This window comes from Balaenoptera ricei, chromosome 8 (genome assembly GCF_028023285.1).
Source record: "Balaenoptera ricei isolate mBalRic1 chromosome 8, mBalRic1.hap2, whole genome shotgun sequence".
Taxonomy (NCBI): Eukaryota; Metazoa; Chordata; class Mammalia; order Artiodactyla; family Balaenopteridae; genus Balaenoptera; species Balaenoptera ricei.
The window spans coordinates 65,209,102-65,226,806 of record NC_082646.1 but is presented as its reverse complement, the minus strand read 5'-3'; the positions used below and the strand labels follow the sequence as shown (position 1 = coordinate 65,226,806).

General features: G+C 42.4%; 1 protein-coding gene across 4 annotated transcripts in view; it reads right to left on the bottom strand.

The window, feature by feature from the left end:
- Positions 1 to 17,705, bottom strand: part of SYT9 (synaptotagmin 9) — a 410,926-nt gene that overhangs the window by 115,740 nt on the left and 277,481 nt on the right. For all 4 annotated transcript variants that reach the window (XM_059931017.1, XM_059931018.1, XM_059931016.1 and 1 more), the window contains 2 exons: positions 12,795 to 13,146; positions 4,831 to 5,377 (listed from right to left, as the gene is read on the bottom strand). In XM_059931017.1, coding sequence (XP_059787000.1) covers positions 4,831 to 5,377; positions 12,795 to 13,146 — 899 coding nt within the window. The remainder of the gene's footprint in view (positions 1 to 4,830; positions 5,378 to 12,794; positions 13,147 to 17,705) is intronic.

Below are 17,705 nucleotides of genomic sequence, written 5' to 3'. Positions count from 1 at the left end.
ACTCACAGACATAGAGAACAAACTTATGGTTACCAAAGCGGGGGCAAATTAGGAGTATGGAATTAACAGATACAAATATTATACATAAAACAGATAAGCAACAAGGATTTACTGTATAGCACAGGGAATTATAGTCAATATCTTGTAATAACCAATAATGGAATATAATCAGAAAAAATAACTGAATCACTATGCTGTACACCTGAAACTAACACAATATTGTTAATCAACTATACTTCAATTTAATAAAAGGCTTAGTCAACTAGGAATAGAGGGATACATTCTTGATATGATAAGACAACCACGATACATCTGTAGCAAAATCATACTCAATGGAAATGTTAAAGGAATAAGTCAAGGATGACTAGTACCACAATTATTATTGAGCACTGTAAGGAAAATCCTAGTCTGTGCACTAAATTAAAAATAAAAGGTATACGGGTTAGAAAAAAACAAACAAAACTATCATAACTCACATGACTGATTATCTACAAAGAAAATTCAGAAGCATCTATAAATTATAAGTAATAAGTTTTAAAAAATTGCCAAATAGAAGATAAATATATAAAATTTAAACTGCATAACTATATAGCAACAATAGAAAATGCAATTTTAGAAAAGATACTATTTAAAATAACAAAAAATAACATAACTAGCAATAAAACTAACAAAATACATGAAAGACATCCTCATGTAGAAAATTATAAGCCTTGAATGAAAGACTTTAAAGGAGAACTAAATAAATGGAGACGTGCACTATGACCATGAATAGAAAGACTCAATATCACAGAAGATGCAAAATTTCCCTGAATTTATCTACAGACTTCATAGAAGTCCAAACACCAGAAAGAAATTTTAATTTGACAATCTGATTCTAACAGTTATGAGGAAAGTCAAGTATCAGCCAAGACTGAACTGAAGAAAAAGCAGGCTGGATGATTTTCTCTTCCAGATGTTAAAGCTTATCATAGAATGGTAGTAATTTACAAGTGCTATTGGTAGAGATACTCAAATAGAAAAATCGATAGAAAAGAGAATCCAGAAACAGACTCTTCATATATAGAGACCTATACAGGACAGAGCATACACTGCAGATTATTGGGAAAATATGCCAGAAAATTGGTTATCCACATAGAAAAAGAAATATGGGTGTCTTATGAACGGAATGTTTGTGCCCCTCCAAAATTCATATGTTGAAGCCCTAACCCCCAGTGTGATGGTATTTGGGTCCTCTGGGAGGTAATTAGGTTTAAATGACATCAGGAGGGTGAGGCCCCCATGATGAGATTATTGTCCTTACAAGAAGAAGAAGAAGAGAGACCAGTGCTCTGTCTCTCCACCATGTGAGGACACATCAAGAAGGCAGCTATCTGCAAGCCAGGAAGAGGGCTCTTACTAGGAACTGAATCTGCTAGCACCTTGATCTTGGACTTCTCAGCCTCCAGAACTGTGAGAAATAAATTCCTGTTGTTTTAACCACCTAGTCTATATACTTGGTTATGGCAGCCCAAGCTAACACAGGATGCCTATATTACATTTCACAATGTAACTGGATTCTGGGTGGACTAAAATTATAATTAGGAAAGGCAGAACTTTTAACCTTCTAATAGAAAATATAGGAAAAATATCATTATGACATAGGGTAAGAAAGGATTTCTTGAACAAGACAGAAAAGTGCTACTTACAATAGAAAATATTGATACATTTTAATACATTAAACATAAGAACCTCTATTGATCAAAAATACCATCAAGTGAGTATAAAGCCAGCTATAAATGAAGAGACTATGTTTGCAATACACACAACCAACAAAGGATTGCATCTAGACTATATAAAGAACATATATCAGTCAACAGGGAAAAGAAAACTATAGAAAAAAAAAAAACAATGAAAAAGTGCTGAACAAACATTTAGCAAGAAAGGAAATGTGAATGACCAATGAACATATCAAAAGACGGTTAACTTTGGTGGCCAAGAATATACAAATCATATTCCATTTTATGTGCATGCACATGCACACATATTAAACAGTGTGGCGACTGCAAGAGTTGTGGAGACTGTGGAGCATTAGTAACTGTCATACCTCACAGTGGGAGGGTCATCTTGTACAGCCACAGTGGAAAAACGAACTCGGCATTGTCTAGAAAATTTGAACACATGTGTACTTTTCCTCTATCAGGGCTACACCCTAGAGAAATTAATGCATGTGTGAACCAGGAGATGTGCATAAAAATGTTCTCTGCAGTATTATTCAGAATCATAAAAAACTAATCACAACCCAATATCATCAGTACAAGAGAGCTAATTTGTGTATATAACACAATGGAATTTTATACAGTAATGAAAATACATGAACCACAGCTCCATTCACCTCTATTGCTAAATGTCAAAATCAATGTGGACTGAAAAAAAAAAGTCGAAGAAGAGCTATGAAAAGCAGAAACAGACAAAACTGAACAATACATTGTCTTACAAATAAAATTCAGGATAGTGGTTTCCTCTTGGCAGGAATGGGCTGAGAGAATGTGACAGGGGAGGACAACCCAGGGGTCATCAGCAAAGTACTTGGTGGTAGTCTGCTCTTCAGCTGAGGGGTGGGTCATGACTACTCTTTTAATTTCCCTCATTAGTCTGTATGTGTATAGCATATACACTGTATGACATATATGCTATACTATAAAAGTGAAACCTTGGTAAATCTCAGGCTTTCATTCTCAGTCTCTGTACAAAGTCACATGCAAAAAAGCACAAACAGCCCCAAATAGCAATTTTTAAATGGAATTTTTTTTTAAATGGCAGATTACGAAACAACATGTAATTCCATTCTCAGGACCTCCTTTCTCCTGCTAGCCATCCAAAGGCCTAGATCAATGCTCAGAATATTTATTGTTTGCCTGAGGAAACAACTGAGAATTTCGAGGCTTTTAGCCTTATTGGTTTTCCTCCTTGATAAATAATTTCACATTCTCCTCAACTCTGTGGAAATGCAGGATTCTCCGTCAGTGGATGGAAAACTCGTAGTCACAGGAGAGTGCTACAATGGCAGTGATCTCAGGGCCAAAAGGTCTCTGCAGACTGTCATTCTATATTCTCATCCCACGGGAAATAGCTCTAAGAGACCTGCCCACCAGGGATCAGCCTTATCCAGATTTTTATCAGCCACTGTGCACTCAGTGTTACTCTTTCCACAGTCTTTAGAAGGCAACTCACAGCAGGATCCCTGTTGAGATTTCTAATAACCACTCCAGCTATTATTTTACGGAATCCATTAGTCAAAAAATATAAAATGATGTCACACACCAGATGATATGAGCAACCTCCCTCTACCAAGACTCATCACTGCTGGCCAGCAGTATCTCAGGGGACTTGGTAAGAACTCCAGTGAGACAGTTCATTCTTGAGCCATTCATCCCTTAATATCAGTAGCCTGCCCATTTTGTTTCTTTAAAGCTTCTAAAGTTGCCTCCTGATTTTGGCAATTGGGATTTGGGATACAATCCTTGCCACCCACAGCATCCATTTTTTGGTTTACAGATATCACAATCTTTCAAGTTTGAAGAGATCTGTTCCTTCCCCAATCTCCCATATCACCTTAGTTTCATCATCTGATGTTCTCTGCACCTTTCCCAGCTCCTTCTTTTCTTTCCTCATCATTATGATAAAGGCCAGCAAAACTCCATGTTCCACTTTGCTTATTTGAGTAGCAGGACAAAGCTGGCACTGGTATCACATAGGATGTGAAGAGAAGGTGTCCCTTGGAATGTGAGTCCCCAGTTCACAAAAGTGGCTGAGATGAGAGAGTATCAGTGTGGGTATTTGGTCACTGGGAAGAGATTTTGTGTGTTTCCTTCCTGAGCAGAGTGAGAGCCTTTCACTAAATGGGCTCCAAACTCAAGCTAGATCATCATCCGAGCGGAGTAAGGATTATGCTGCTTGCTGTCTTGGATGCCAGGACAGAGAAAGAGAACGATATCGCCCTCAGAAGATGAGCTAACAAAGCTGCCTGAGCGAATCTGGACAGGGAAAAGAAACAAGTGGCCTTAAAATATCAGAGTCCCCTAAGATAGCCCAATTTTCCTTTCTATTTCAGGAGCATCAATACACCTCTGCAGATAGTGAAAAGGATGCAAATGGAGTAAAAATATCACTGCTGCAATATTGTGTTTAAATGTAAACATGGATATATGGCAACACTACCTAGCACTTCTGCCCTCTCTGCTGAGCTCTAAATCGGATTTGATCTTGTACAGATCAGTTTTGCCAATACCTGTAGATGTTTTCAGACTGACCTCCCTGTAACTTTGATTCTGTATTTAAAAATGTGGTGCCAACCCTTCCCAATCATTCTCACTTCTGGGATTAAAGCTGAAGATCTGATCATGGGAAATGCTGCTGAGCTGACCTGAGAACATGGCAAGGGCTTGATGGTCTCAGAGAGTAAGGCAACGGTCTCTCAGCTGCAGATAACAGTTAATAGGATGCCAGGATCCATTTAGCACAAACAACCTAAGAAAGCTCCAAAGAAAATGAGGTAAGGAGGACGGATAATATCTAATGCCTATTAGGGAACTGCTTAGAATTAGAAAGTAGAAAAGAGAGAATGTTATTAAGATTGCTTTCATGAGTAATTCTCGGAAACTGCAAAATGAATATTGTGAAAGACTTGTTTTTGGAAAGGTACAAGGAGGTTTGAAGCAATAGCTCTAAGTACATTGAGATAAATTTTATACTCTGCCCCCCCACCAAATAAAATAAGGTATAAGTAATCTGTTTGCATGCTGACCGAGAAGCGCCCTTCCCCCAACCAAAATGAAGAAATGTTAGACTCACATTGGTGACGTATTCGATATCCTTCCAAAGGATGCACTCCCTGGGGAAATCAGTCAAGTCTAAGAAGTGATCCACCACCACTTGGCCGATTAAGTCATGGCGAGAGAACCTGTCAAAGTCATAGACAGAGAAGTGAAGCTTCCGGGCTACAAGGTCATTGTAGGGAACCGGAAACAAAAACACTTCATCAAACACAGGGTTCAGGGTCTTCCTGTGAACTTTAGTCTGGTGTTTCGTTTTCCGATCGGGAAGCAAATAGATCTTGACATAAGGATCTGAAGTCCCAGAAAAGTCCTTGGCGGGCAAATTGACAGCTTTGTGAATCTTCACTATGAGTTGCTCTAAGTCACAGTCATATTTTAAAATGAAGTTCAGCTTCCCACAGGCTTTGCTGTTACTCCTTTTCCCATCCTCATTATCCAATGACCTCTGCTTATATAACTCCGGTTTAATTCGACCAATTCCAGTCAACTGTTCCTGTTTTTGAAGCTGTTGGATATTGAAGTCTGGGTTTGACAGGTTGAGTTGTCTTCGGATTGAATTATGCCTTGAGTGAAGAGAAAGAGAGAACAATGTTATAACCTCATTGGCTCCAGGTCTTCCAGAAACTTGTGCCTGGGATGTAGGGAGACTGATTAACACACTGTTAAAAGCTTAGAATTGTGGGCTTTTTTTTTTTTTGGCCTATATTCAAAATGCTCATCAATGCAAGTAAGCTGCTCCCCAAGGCTTGAAGCTCAAAACTGAGGCCTGGCATCAGGAAATGAACTTACTAACATGTGACCTCGGAGCTTTAAAGGTTTAATGCACTTTCTAAACTGTCTAATATGCCATTAAAGAAGCTTATTCAGCTGGTGGGAGGTAAAGATTTGTACAAACTGGTTTAAAAAATAAAATTATTCACCTTGATATATAGTATCATCCTGAAACGGAAATAGTTAGCTATGTGTTATCTGAAAAAGAATGGATCTTTCTCTAAATTACACAGAATTTCCTGTCACTGGCTTTTAGCCTACTAAGGCTGCACATTCTTACTGGGTCAAATCAAATCATTTCATTATGAGAACACAGTTTTTGCTCTTCTGGAAATGTATGTGACAGGATGTGTCTGCTTGTAGGGGACTCTGTTGACTCTGACAGGTGCAAGTGCCAGCTCCGTGGCCGCACTACTGCTGAACCACAGGGGTGATTAGTGATGAGGAGGAAGGGTTTTATTTCTGTAACAAACACTGAGGGTATAAAAATTAAAGGTAAGCTACTATAAATGTACATAGGGATTCAGTTAGAGAAGGCTGGAAACTGATATTTGCAAATTAAATATTTGCTATCAGAATCTACTCTTCACCCTATAAACTTATTGGTTTGGGTTAAAAGTTTCCCTGAAATTCTCTTTGCCTTACCTTGTGTGGGTCCTCACAAAGTGAGAGAAGTAGTCATTACATACAAAGTTGTCTTTAAGGTTATTTTTGTTTGTTTCTAGCTCAGAGTTCAGAGCCATTATATTGTATTTTGTGCAGCCTCTCAATAACCTTAATTAAAATAGCCTCTCTCCACCAGAAGGTGAAAGGGAACAGTCAAGCTGTCTCTGAGGGGTTGGTAAATAGTTGAAGAGGCAGAGTAAAGATCGGAGTTTGTCTTCTTTTCCTTTCTTAAGACTACTTTATGAAATAAAGACATAAAAATGGGATCAATAGGCCCCGAAACGTGTTTGAAATTATTCTCCCTTGTCATACAGATGCTGTGATGCCAAACATTCCTCTTCATCCTAAAATACCCTCCTGACTACTAATCACCCACATGGTACAACAAGAGCACAATCCCAGAGCTGTCACTTGAACCTGTCACAGCCAACAGAGTCCACACCCACCACACACATTCCCACATGTGCAAAAACTGTGTGGTGTGAATGTTTCTCTTGTGGGATTTAAATTTCTTACAGAGAAATCCACCATCTTAAGTTTTCACTGGATCTTCTGATTTTTCAGGGGGAGGAAGAGAGTCAGGGGAATGATGTTAGGCACCTACAACTGGTTCTCTGTACTAGTACAGCCAGGTCCGTCCCCTGCCTAGATGTTGAACCTCTGTAGTGCTAGAATAGAGCTTTGATCCTGCTCTATTGGGATCTCTGGGCAGAAAGGTCTGGCAGGGAGCAGCAAGTATCCAGCCATATGCAGAGGCCATAAGTGGCTGGTACCAGCTCCAGTTTCCTCTGCCGTTGATTCTTCTCTCTAGGCTGGATTCAAACAAGGGCCCTACTTGAGTCTGGAGTCAGTTCCCACCTATGATGGGCCATTCTGGGTGCTATCTAGTTAGTCAGTGGTGCAATTTAAATACTAAAAGTACACCTTCAAGACCAACTAGGTGTCTTGAAGCCAACTACCTCCACTGGATCTTAAGAAAGAGGACATTACTGCAATTCAACAAATTTGAATGTGCGAAGCAAGGGGTCAGGTAGGGTGGAAGAGACAGAGAGGCAAAGCCCAGTCACTGCCTTCAAGGAAGTGCCTTGCCAGGAGTAAAGAGATAGTCATACACTGACTATAAATCAGGGCAGAGGGGGATAAGAACTGACTGGAGGTTAGGGAGAGGGAGAGAGGAAGGCCTCTGGCTAGGGAAACTGTCACGGATGAGACAGTACTTGAGCCAAGCCTACCTACTTCACCTGGCCTCATACTTCTCAGCCTCCCAGCTGATGCTCTAGACCTCAACAGGGAAATTAACTAAGTTTTCCTCTTGGCTCCCAGCTCTCCAGCAGGATGGGACCTTCAGCTCTTCTGTCCCAGCAGCTTTCACCTCACACATGCCCATATCCTCCATTCCAGGCTCCATTAAGCACCAGAGCTCAGAATCTCCAGCATCCCTCCCATCGCTGGATTTCCCCTGCAACCATGGACAAGTGTACACTCTTCTACTCTCCCTCATCTCAGGGACCCCATCTCAGAGGGGAAACTTGGCCTATCCCTTCCCTGGTTTGGGGTACCAGTGTTTACAAGGCTTTGGGGGGTCCAAAGACAGGAAAGAGAGAAGGAAATTGTGACTTCAGAACCATCACAGTTTTCTTTACAAAGTTCAAGTCACGACAGGGAAATTTGGAAACAGGAGAAACAGGCCTTCTTGGAATCTTCCCTTGTGATGGAGAGGAGAGGGTTGGGTTGTTCTGAACCACAAACAGACAGAAGAAGGGGGAGTAGCAGATGGACAGACACAGTTATCTGACTACAAGGGTAGGAGGAAATGGGAATCTGAGGCTTTCTTGTTCTGGGATTCGGAGGCCTTTAGAGTGAGTGAGATAATGGAGATGCAGGCATCAGGCCTCGGACGGTGGAGGTGTGGGGTTAAGTGCAGCTGGATACACTGAAGTATGTCCTGCTCCCACCCTCCCCCAAGTTAAAAAGGCATGAAACCTTGGTGTCATCGTCAAATATTTTATCCCATGACTAAAATGAGCCTATGTCCACCAACACTTTCTCTAAAGTAGCTCACATCTCATGGCTCTTTCCATTCCCACTGCTTCCAATTGAGTTCAGGTCCTCATCATCACAGGTCTGAACTGGACCCCTATATCCAGTCTTCACCCCATGCCACACATCTTATACACTCTTGCCAGATTAATCTTCTAAAGAACAATCTGAGCACTTTAATACATGTAATTGGTGCTCTTTTGTATATTTCCCCTTTCAAGGCCAGGGCTATAACCTTTCTCCCTCTTTATTACTAGCACATAACATAGAACTTTGCACACAGCAAATGTTTAATACGTGTGTCTAGAGTAAATATATAAATGCCATGGACATAATAGTTTCTGATAATTAAATCTCAGTAGAGAAAATACATATTTACACCTGGTTTCAGGGTCTCATGGAAGTTGAGAGAGGTCTAGGCAACTTCCATTTTTGAAGCTGTCAGTTTATTAAAATCTGAATAACTAAAAGAGTAATTCAAAAAGTTATGTTTTAAATGTTTACATCTAACCAATGCTCTCAACACATAAAAATATATAGCTTAATAAAACTGTGCTACTCCTAGAGTAATTGCAGCACTTAATCCTAGTGGGCCACTTACTGGAGTTGTGGCCAGTAATGGGACTCAAATTTAGAAGACTCAAATTGTCGTCTTCTTTCAATTCTGTCAGAGTATTTCTGTGACTCTAAGGATTGCTTAATTCAGAGACAAGCTCAAAAGTCTAAATGTAAGGCTCTGATGAATGTGAGACCTGGGACAAGTGACCTTCCATTGGCTTCATACCATTATAGGCTCTACTCAGTTTATACTGTTGCGCTTTGCCATTTTTGTCAGCAGAACATGAGAAAAGTGGCCTGATATTGACGAATGTACTGTGTCAGTCATTCATGAAAAATTCCACTATGTGCCAGAGGCTGCACTAGGGGTTAGATATATAGGGAGAAGCAGAGCAGATATGGTCTTTGAACTCACAGAACTCAGAGTCTAGAGGGGGGTATAGGCAATAAACAAACAATCGTAGAGTTAGAAATAGATTTTAATCCTGTGAAGAAGTGAAAGTAAGGCAACTTGTGGGAAAATAAAGAGTGGGAGGGAGTGGAAGAAAGAACACATACTTCAGATAGGGTGGTGAGGGAGACCTTTCTGAGGAGGTGACACTTTAGCAGGGACATTAAGGCTGCAAAGGAGCCTGGCATGGCAAAGGAAAAGGAAAAGCATTCCAGGCTGAGGGAATAGCGTGTGTGAAGGTACCAAGGCAGGAAAAGTCAGGGATACTGAAGGAACCAAGAGAGAAGCTAGTGTGGATGGAATGTGATGAGCTTTTTCGGGTGAGGCCTCTTAACTGAGTCCATGTTAACAGGGTCCTCTGGGTTGGTGCCACATGGTGGCCTGGCTGGGAGGTGAGGCCGATAGCTGACAGCAGCAGACTGTGGCAGTATTACACAGGCCTTAACAGACCTGATAAGGAGTTTGTGGTGTGGAAATTGAAATTTTTATAAAGCCAAAGTATTTTAAAGGAAATTTGAGAAGACTTAAAAAAAAAACAACAACAGATTGAACTTTCATCTTGGGACATGAATCAGGAAATGGATTAGATGGCCTTTCAAGGTTCCTTCTATTTTGAGGATCCAGGGATTTTCATATATTTGGAGTAGAGACCTCTAAAATGTTCTGGTATTGAAAAGTTCTAAAAAAAAAAAAAAGATCCACATTCCCAGGATATTAGATCATTATACAAAAGGGATTTCATCCAAATTGAAAGGAATTAACAGGAATTTTGGAGGGTTCTCATAGTAACTGAGCTAACCAGAAACAGAATGCAAACATGCTTGATCTTGGAAGAACAAAAGAAAGTCATCCTGACCAGAAACATTCTTAGAAGATGGAGCAAAGCTCATCTTTAAGACATTCCAAAAGGCGGTGGTGGGAGCCACACATATCCAAGCTGAAGAGGCCAGATGACAGTGGGACTTCCGACGCAAATGCCATGGCTGAAGCTGTGCCAATCGCCATGACAGTGGGGAGGCCTTAACTGGGAGTCTAAGCTTTGTATGCTCTGGGCTGAGCAGGTGCCCAGGGAACTTTGGGACAAGTGATAACAGCTGCAGGAGGGAAGCAGTAAGAAAGAAAGTGACAGCAGTGAGAAAGTAAAGATCATAATGAGAAAGAAGGGAATAGAAATAATAACTAGCAGAGCAGACTGTTTAGAGCCATCTCAGCAAAGAGTACCCTCCCTCTCCCCAAATATGGTATGAAAAATGCTACTTAAAAAAGAATGTTAAAAATGTTCTGGAGCATCAAGGAAATTTCATTCATTTTGCCCGCTCTGTCAGTAAAAAGGCTTTGTGTGTGCGTGTGTGCTTATAACACATCCCTAAAGAATTAGAAGACTACACCCTTCTTATTATGGAAAGACCATGAGTCAAAGATATGTATCTCTAGACATAACCCATAAAACTAGGTCAGCAGTAATTTAGATAAGAATGTTTGAAATGCGAAATGATGCAAATTATCAGTATTAGGTCAAATGCAGCTGGAAAGAGTTTAGTTTTCGTATGGTAGTCAGATATTACCAAACTTGGTTTTGGCCATCAGAAGAGAAAATTTAATTGCATGACTCCAAAACTAGAATAAGTGTAAATGTAAAATGCATTTTACAGGGATAATTCCTTCCTTCTCTCTTTTTAGTTTTCTTTTTCCTCCTACCCAATTTCTACGAATCAGTGGTGAAGATATCTACAGTTTTTAGTTTTAAATGAAATCTATTTTTTGATATGCAGGTTACTTATACATTTTTCTAGGATAAACATTGTAATAATTATAGTGATATGATTGCTATCAATTCATTAGAATTACGGCAGAGTCCTCAGACCTATAATCTAATAAAAACACAGTACCATCACTCTGTATTGATGGAACCCAGATCAGAAAAATTAACATGCAGAGTCAAACCAGATAGGAGACAATTTCAATGGAGACCCCACCTGAAGGCCCTACTTACTGAAGCACTGAAAGGATTTTATCACGAGTCTGCACCACCGCACAAACTTCACGGCAGCATCAGACAGAGCTCCAGTTATATTTAAGTCTTAAATCTGAAGAGAAATCCTAATGATAAAATCTGAGGATTTCTTCTAAACCAAATGGCAAACAACCATCCATTTCCTCACAGAGGAATATTTTAGGTAAAGCTCTCTAATTCAGAATTGGAAATGATGCTAAAATAGCTTTCTGAAAAAAATTAAATTATAAACTGTCATATTCCATCCTACTTAATGTGAATGAGCAGAGTCTCTAGGATAAACTTGATTAACATAAAAAAGGGTAAGATCTTATTTCTGTTTCTAGAGAACAAATAAAAAAGATTAAAAAAAAAAAATAACCCCAAACTGTGCTTGTACTTTCCAAATAACAGCACATGCTATTTCTCCAGCTATCACTCAAGCAAATATTTTCATTTTAAAGAAAGCTGCTTTCTGGGTGTCTTTTCCTGAAGTCTCTTATTGAGAGCGAATTTTTATATACAGTGATTCAGAATTGGCTGCTTAGCCTCAAAGCCACCTGTATGCATCTGAGTCTTGGGAGAGGCAGGTCTCAATGATGATGATGATGAAAGCAGCACCGAAAGCAAAATGGCAGCTCAGGGTGTGGAGCAGGTGCTAGATGCAGCCCGTGCAAAGCACATGTGACGCACATGTTATCATCTCATTCTCAAAACCACCTATCACCGTTCCCCTCTCACAAGACGAAACAGAAACAGACGAAGGTTAAATAATGTGTCCAATATCATACTTGTAGGTAAAGCTAGTTCATTGGACCCCAGAGTCCTTGCTTTTTAATCACTGCACTATATTATTTCTCTACTGTGCAAGAGCACAGAGCATGCAACCCATGGAAAGAGAGCGACACTGGGCCTGGGTACTCTGGAGACCTTGCAAAGCCTGGAGATGGACAAAGACCTCCAGCCACTGGTGGACTCTACAGAGAGCCTGTGTGAGACAGCTAGGCTAGGTCAGAGGCATGGAGAATCAACGCCATAGCACTATGAGAGCAGCACGGAAGAGTGGGTAAAAACTTGGGCTCCGGTGTTGTTTGAACCGGGGTTCAAACCCTGACCTGGGTGCTTACCAATACATGACTTTGTTTCTTAATCTCCTTGACCTAAGTTTCTTCTTCTGTGAGATGAAAATGATAATAAGATCCATCTCACACAAAGTTGTGAGCGATAATAAAATAAGACACATGAAGTTCTCAGATAGTCCTTGACACGGTAAGCCCTAGCAATGTTAACAATTGTTATTATGAACTAAGTACAGACTAAGCAGTGCTCAGGAACGTAACAGGAGTATAGGAAGCATCAAGCTTTCCATATTCATGTCTCTGACACCTAATGGACATGTGACAGGTTACAGGCTCCTTGGCTAGTCAGTGCTACTGCTGCCAAGAGAAGGGAACAGGGTGGTGCTTGCCTTGCATCCAGAAAGGAAGGGGGCATTACTGACCGAGCTGATGAGGTTGGCTCTGTGACTTGGCGCTGCACACGGACGCCATGGGCACAGTTCTCCTGGTCCCCTGTCTGGATCGAGAGGGGAATGTCAGGGGAGGTGTGGCTGATCTTCATGGAGGAGTCTGGACAAGGGGTGGGAGGGTCTAGGAAGCCCTCACTGTTCTCCTGCTCGTTGGTCTCTGTGTCCATGTAGTTAAGAGGTTCCTGATTGTTGTCTTTGCTACCAGAGAACAGGCCTCGTTCTCGCCACGGAACCCAGCAGAGTTTCCAAGACACGAAGAGAGACACGCCAAAGAGGGCGAGGCCACAGGCAGTGACCACAAGGGTCAGCAGGCTCACTGAGATATCTGCAAAGAAGCAAAGATCAAAGGTCAGTGGGATTGCTCCTCCCGTGCCCACCCACTGCCCGGTGCGGGCAGAAAGACCCTCTCATCCATGCATCCGTCAGGAGTGATGGCAGAAGGCCAGGCTGGGCCACCTGACTCTGAGGCAGGGACACTGAGGACTCAGATACAAGCGCAGAGGATGTAACATGCAGGCATGTTTAGAAACAAACAGCCTGCAATAGCAAGAGACAGGGTGTATTCAGGGGACCAGGAATGCCCTGCAAGTCAACTGAGACCCTGTCCCTCGGCAATACAAATCATTGATATTCTGGGAGCAGGATAGCTTCAACTGTCCTTAAAAATTCCTCTGTCATCTTAGAGAGCAGTATAGTATAAATTTGGGAATTGTTTAAGTAACATCTTTTTAAAACAAGAGAAATTAGAGTGCTTTTTCCCCCCTCTTTTTGATAGGAACTTTTAAGGGTCTAAGCAAAATGAAGCTCAAGTCCTCCCAAGCCTCAAGAATACCCACCACCTGGTGGTCAGGTGCCCAGGACCCGGGGATGATGGTCATAGTTTGGGTTTCCCCAGTAGCAGAACTGAAACAAGTATTCAAGGGCAAGAGGTTTATTTAGAAGGTGAAGAAAACACACGTAGGGAAGTAGGGAAGTGACCCAGGTAGGAGAGTAGGGAAGTAATCCAGGGGAGTAAGAAAGCAGCCAGTAAGGGGGGCTTTATCAAACCAGTTACCACAGTGGGAGACCAAAGGTTAAGCTGCTAGGGAGGTTCCACACCCCAGAGACCAGGGGACTGGGTTATTTATAACATCAACCCCTTCAGTCATTGATTTGAGGGCAGCTCTCAAGGGGCATTTCTAACCTGCAGCATGGGTGGCAAAGTAAGTTTCTGTGGCCAGAAAATTCCCACATTTCAAATAAATGCAGGGCTGGCCTTGGAGGTCAGCAGGCACATGCTCAAGTGGTAATGGAGAGGGGTTTTGTGGGGGGCAACAACATCTGCTACGTGGACCACAGCCCCATGGCCTCAGCTAGGGTTCATGGCAGTGCAGTGTCCAGTGGCTGGGCACCCAACTCTCAGAACAAAGCCCAACCCTCTTGAGGCTTCCACTCCACCCTACAGTAGAGCCAGGGAAGCTGAGGCATCGACCTGAACTCATTCCTGGCACTGTGGTGCTATAAACTCCTCCCTTTAAAGGACACCCCTACCTGCCCTTGCTGGGCTCCATTACATCCTGGAGCCCCAAGGATTCTCCCCAGGTTCTGCCTTTATTGTCCATCATTAATACTTGTATTGCTTCAGCCAAAGTTTTCTGGCTGTCCATTACATGCCAGGGACTGTGCCAGGCTTTGGAGACACAATGGAGAACGTGATAGACACACTCCTACTTTCACAGACTCATATTCTAGTGAAGGAGAAAATTAGGACTCGGTTACTTAATAGTCACAATTTCAACGATCCATGGCACACCAACAATCCATGACATGAGGCAGTTTGCATCTCTGCTGAGGCACGTGAACCCCTCCTGCAAGTCACTTACCTACGGAGTCAAGCTGACCACCTACTGTCCGTGTGCTTTTCAACATGACTCTGAAGGTACTTGATCATTCTTATGAAATGATAAAACAATTTCTTCATGAAAAATTGCTCTTGACAGAAAGCCAGCTGCCAGGGCTGGTGATGGATCTAATGTATCTCTCCTCTATGCCTCCCAATCAATCTCTGCCCTTGCGGCGAAACAATATTATGTTTCTGTTTGGAAACATGGGGGTTCCAGCTTCAACATGGATAACTGAGCTCAAAATCTTTGCTTATCCCACTTCTCTCCTTAAATGTCACTGAAATGGGATATGCAAACTACATAACTATGGGAAACAAGGACAGGTACCTTCTATCCATCGGTGAACGAGTAATGCTGAGGAATTTCTGGGATTGTTTTAAAGGAAAAGCCAATCAGGGCTGAACACTTAACACAGGCAAATGAAGGGACACTGAGGGAAAAATAAAAATTAACAATCTCAGGTGCAGAGCAAAAAGGGCAGGGATGGGGGACAAGGAACAGAGTCAGCGGGGGCAAAGTACAGGGCACCAGAAATCACACCTCATGGAGCCCCAACTTGAGGTGGAGGAGAGCACGGTTTGGCCACAGGTTCCACGTGGCTCTGAGAGCTCACAGAACAGGATGGAAGATTTGTTGGTGAAAACTTCCATGACAGGTTGTAGTACTGGGGGCACAGGGAAGGAGGAGGCCCCTCCCAGTTAATCAGGCTGCCACAGTAAACATCGGCCCCCACCTGCTCCAACGAGAGCGCCACAACACAGCGAAACCCCCTACTACGTTATGCAATCCAAACAGAGGCAAAAGCCCCTCCCTACATCCTGTTAATCACTTCAGCACTGTCCTGACACAGACACCACTAGGAGAATAGCATAGGCTGGAGGAGGCATACACCAGAAGGCAGTAAGGTTTAGGAGTGTGACGTGATAATTCCATATTATTATTTACCAAATATTCACTCTTCCACACCATAGTGCCCCCTCCAAGGAAGGAGCATAAATCCAAACCCCCTGATGTTCGTCTTGGCCACGTGACTTGCTCCGGTCAATGAAATATGAGTAGATGTGGCCCATGCCACCTTGGACCAGAGGACTCTTGGGCTCCCACCTTCGGCTGTGAGAAGAAGAGGTCTTAAATAGGGCTGATATTTCAGCCTGGGTGCCATAAAGGAAGACTTGTGGCATAGGCCCAAAGTCCAGAATGAGGAGCAAACTTAAACCTGACACACGGACTGGGGCAGGGCAGAAACTGATCCACAGATCCATGAGCAAAACGTAAAGAGTTGATGTTTTATTTAAGTCACTAAGGTCTCAAAGGTGGTTGTTACCATGGCAAAAAGTTGACTAATAAACATGACCATATAATTTATTGTCCAAGACTAAGATACTTTTAAGAGGGAAAAGAGGCGATATCAACAATCACATCAACGAGAGACTTTACCCAGGATTGTGCAGGACTATGGCACGCTGCATTTAGAATCCCACCTGAGCTGTGAACTCATCAGCTTGGTACAACATGGCCTCTCAGGGTTTACTTGGCGTTGGCAACATGCTAAATAAGGTAAATCCTGGGCCCACGTCTGCTAGTAACCATAGGGCCCTGACCCAGCTCAAGAACGATTCCAGCTTGTTAGCTGACTCCCAGCTCACACACCCAAAAAACACCTTGCTCCCAAGTCCAGTCATGGGGGATCCAGGAGAGCAGGGGTCTGGTCTGAGCAGGCATTCAGTGTACATCTGATGCAGCCCACCAGAGGGCCCTGTGGCCACTTCTGTGTTTACTGTGAGTTAAGGCTGTGGCCTGTAGACTCCAGGAGCCGCTAGTCACATTCATAGTCAGGATAAATGTTTGTACATATAGTTACTACAGAAAATGTCTGGCAAATAGCAAGAGGGCCTTTTCCTCATTCACACAAAGGGGCCATGTAGGTGAGCAGGTGGCCAGGGAGCACCTGCCAGGAGAAACCAACAGCGACCCACACAGCCACACCAACCACTAAGTGTAATCGTCAGAACTTCTGCTTGCAAACAGCTCAGGGGGCCCTCTACACACTCTATTTGTACTTTTCTCTTTTTTCAGAAAGAAGTACTAGAAAGTGGCTTCAGAGTCACTAAGGCCACACATACTACCCACCTCAGACCCACAGCCTCAGGAAAGGGAGTGGGAGAATCCACTTAGAATCACAAAATAGCTTTATTTAGAAAAGGAGTTCTTGCTTAAGTTAGGTGGTAGGTACATGTGCAACTGTTTTATTATTGATCTTTAAACTACATGTATTCTACATATATATCTATATATATGTGTGTGTGTGTGTATATTCTTTGGCATTTATGTATATTTTACAATAAAAATTGAAAAAAAAACAGCACATAGTGACATCAAAGTGTTATTATTCTAAAGATATTTTTCTGCAGAATAGAAAAGTGTAATTGGTCCTTCTGTCAAAGAGGCAAGAGAATAACCAGCTGGTGATTCGGGGATGAAAGGAGGCAAATGGTAACCCAGTTGTGATCCAGATCCCCAGAGGTGTTGCTGGTTGCTGGTTTCATGCTAGTGCATGAAACTGTACCCAGAGCTGCCATGGAGAACATCCCTCCAGGGAAGATGTGGAGTGGGGTGCCTGATCATCAGAACCCTTTTCTGCTGGCTACTAGCCCTCACCACAGGACATGATGTACTGTAGCACTATCCCTGGACACCAGACACAAGACATCATGACACCCCTAGACCCAGCAGACACCCAGCTGGACACCTATGATTCCAAGGGATCCCTGCAAGCCTGAAGACTTGTTCTGGAATGACAAATATTACTGCCCAAGGAGCACAAAGCTTGAGCACCTACACTGCATACGGACAGAGGAACAGTAGTTGCCCCACTGAACTGTGAAGCAACAGGAGGAGTATAGAAACTGATGACAACAACAACAAAATCATAGGACAAATGGGCCAAATCAGCAACTTGAAAGAGGCTAACCAATCAAGCTGAGTCATCAGAATAAATGGC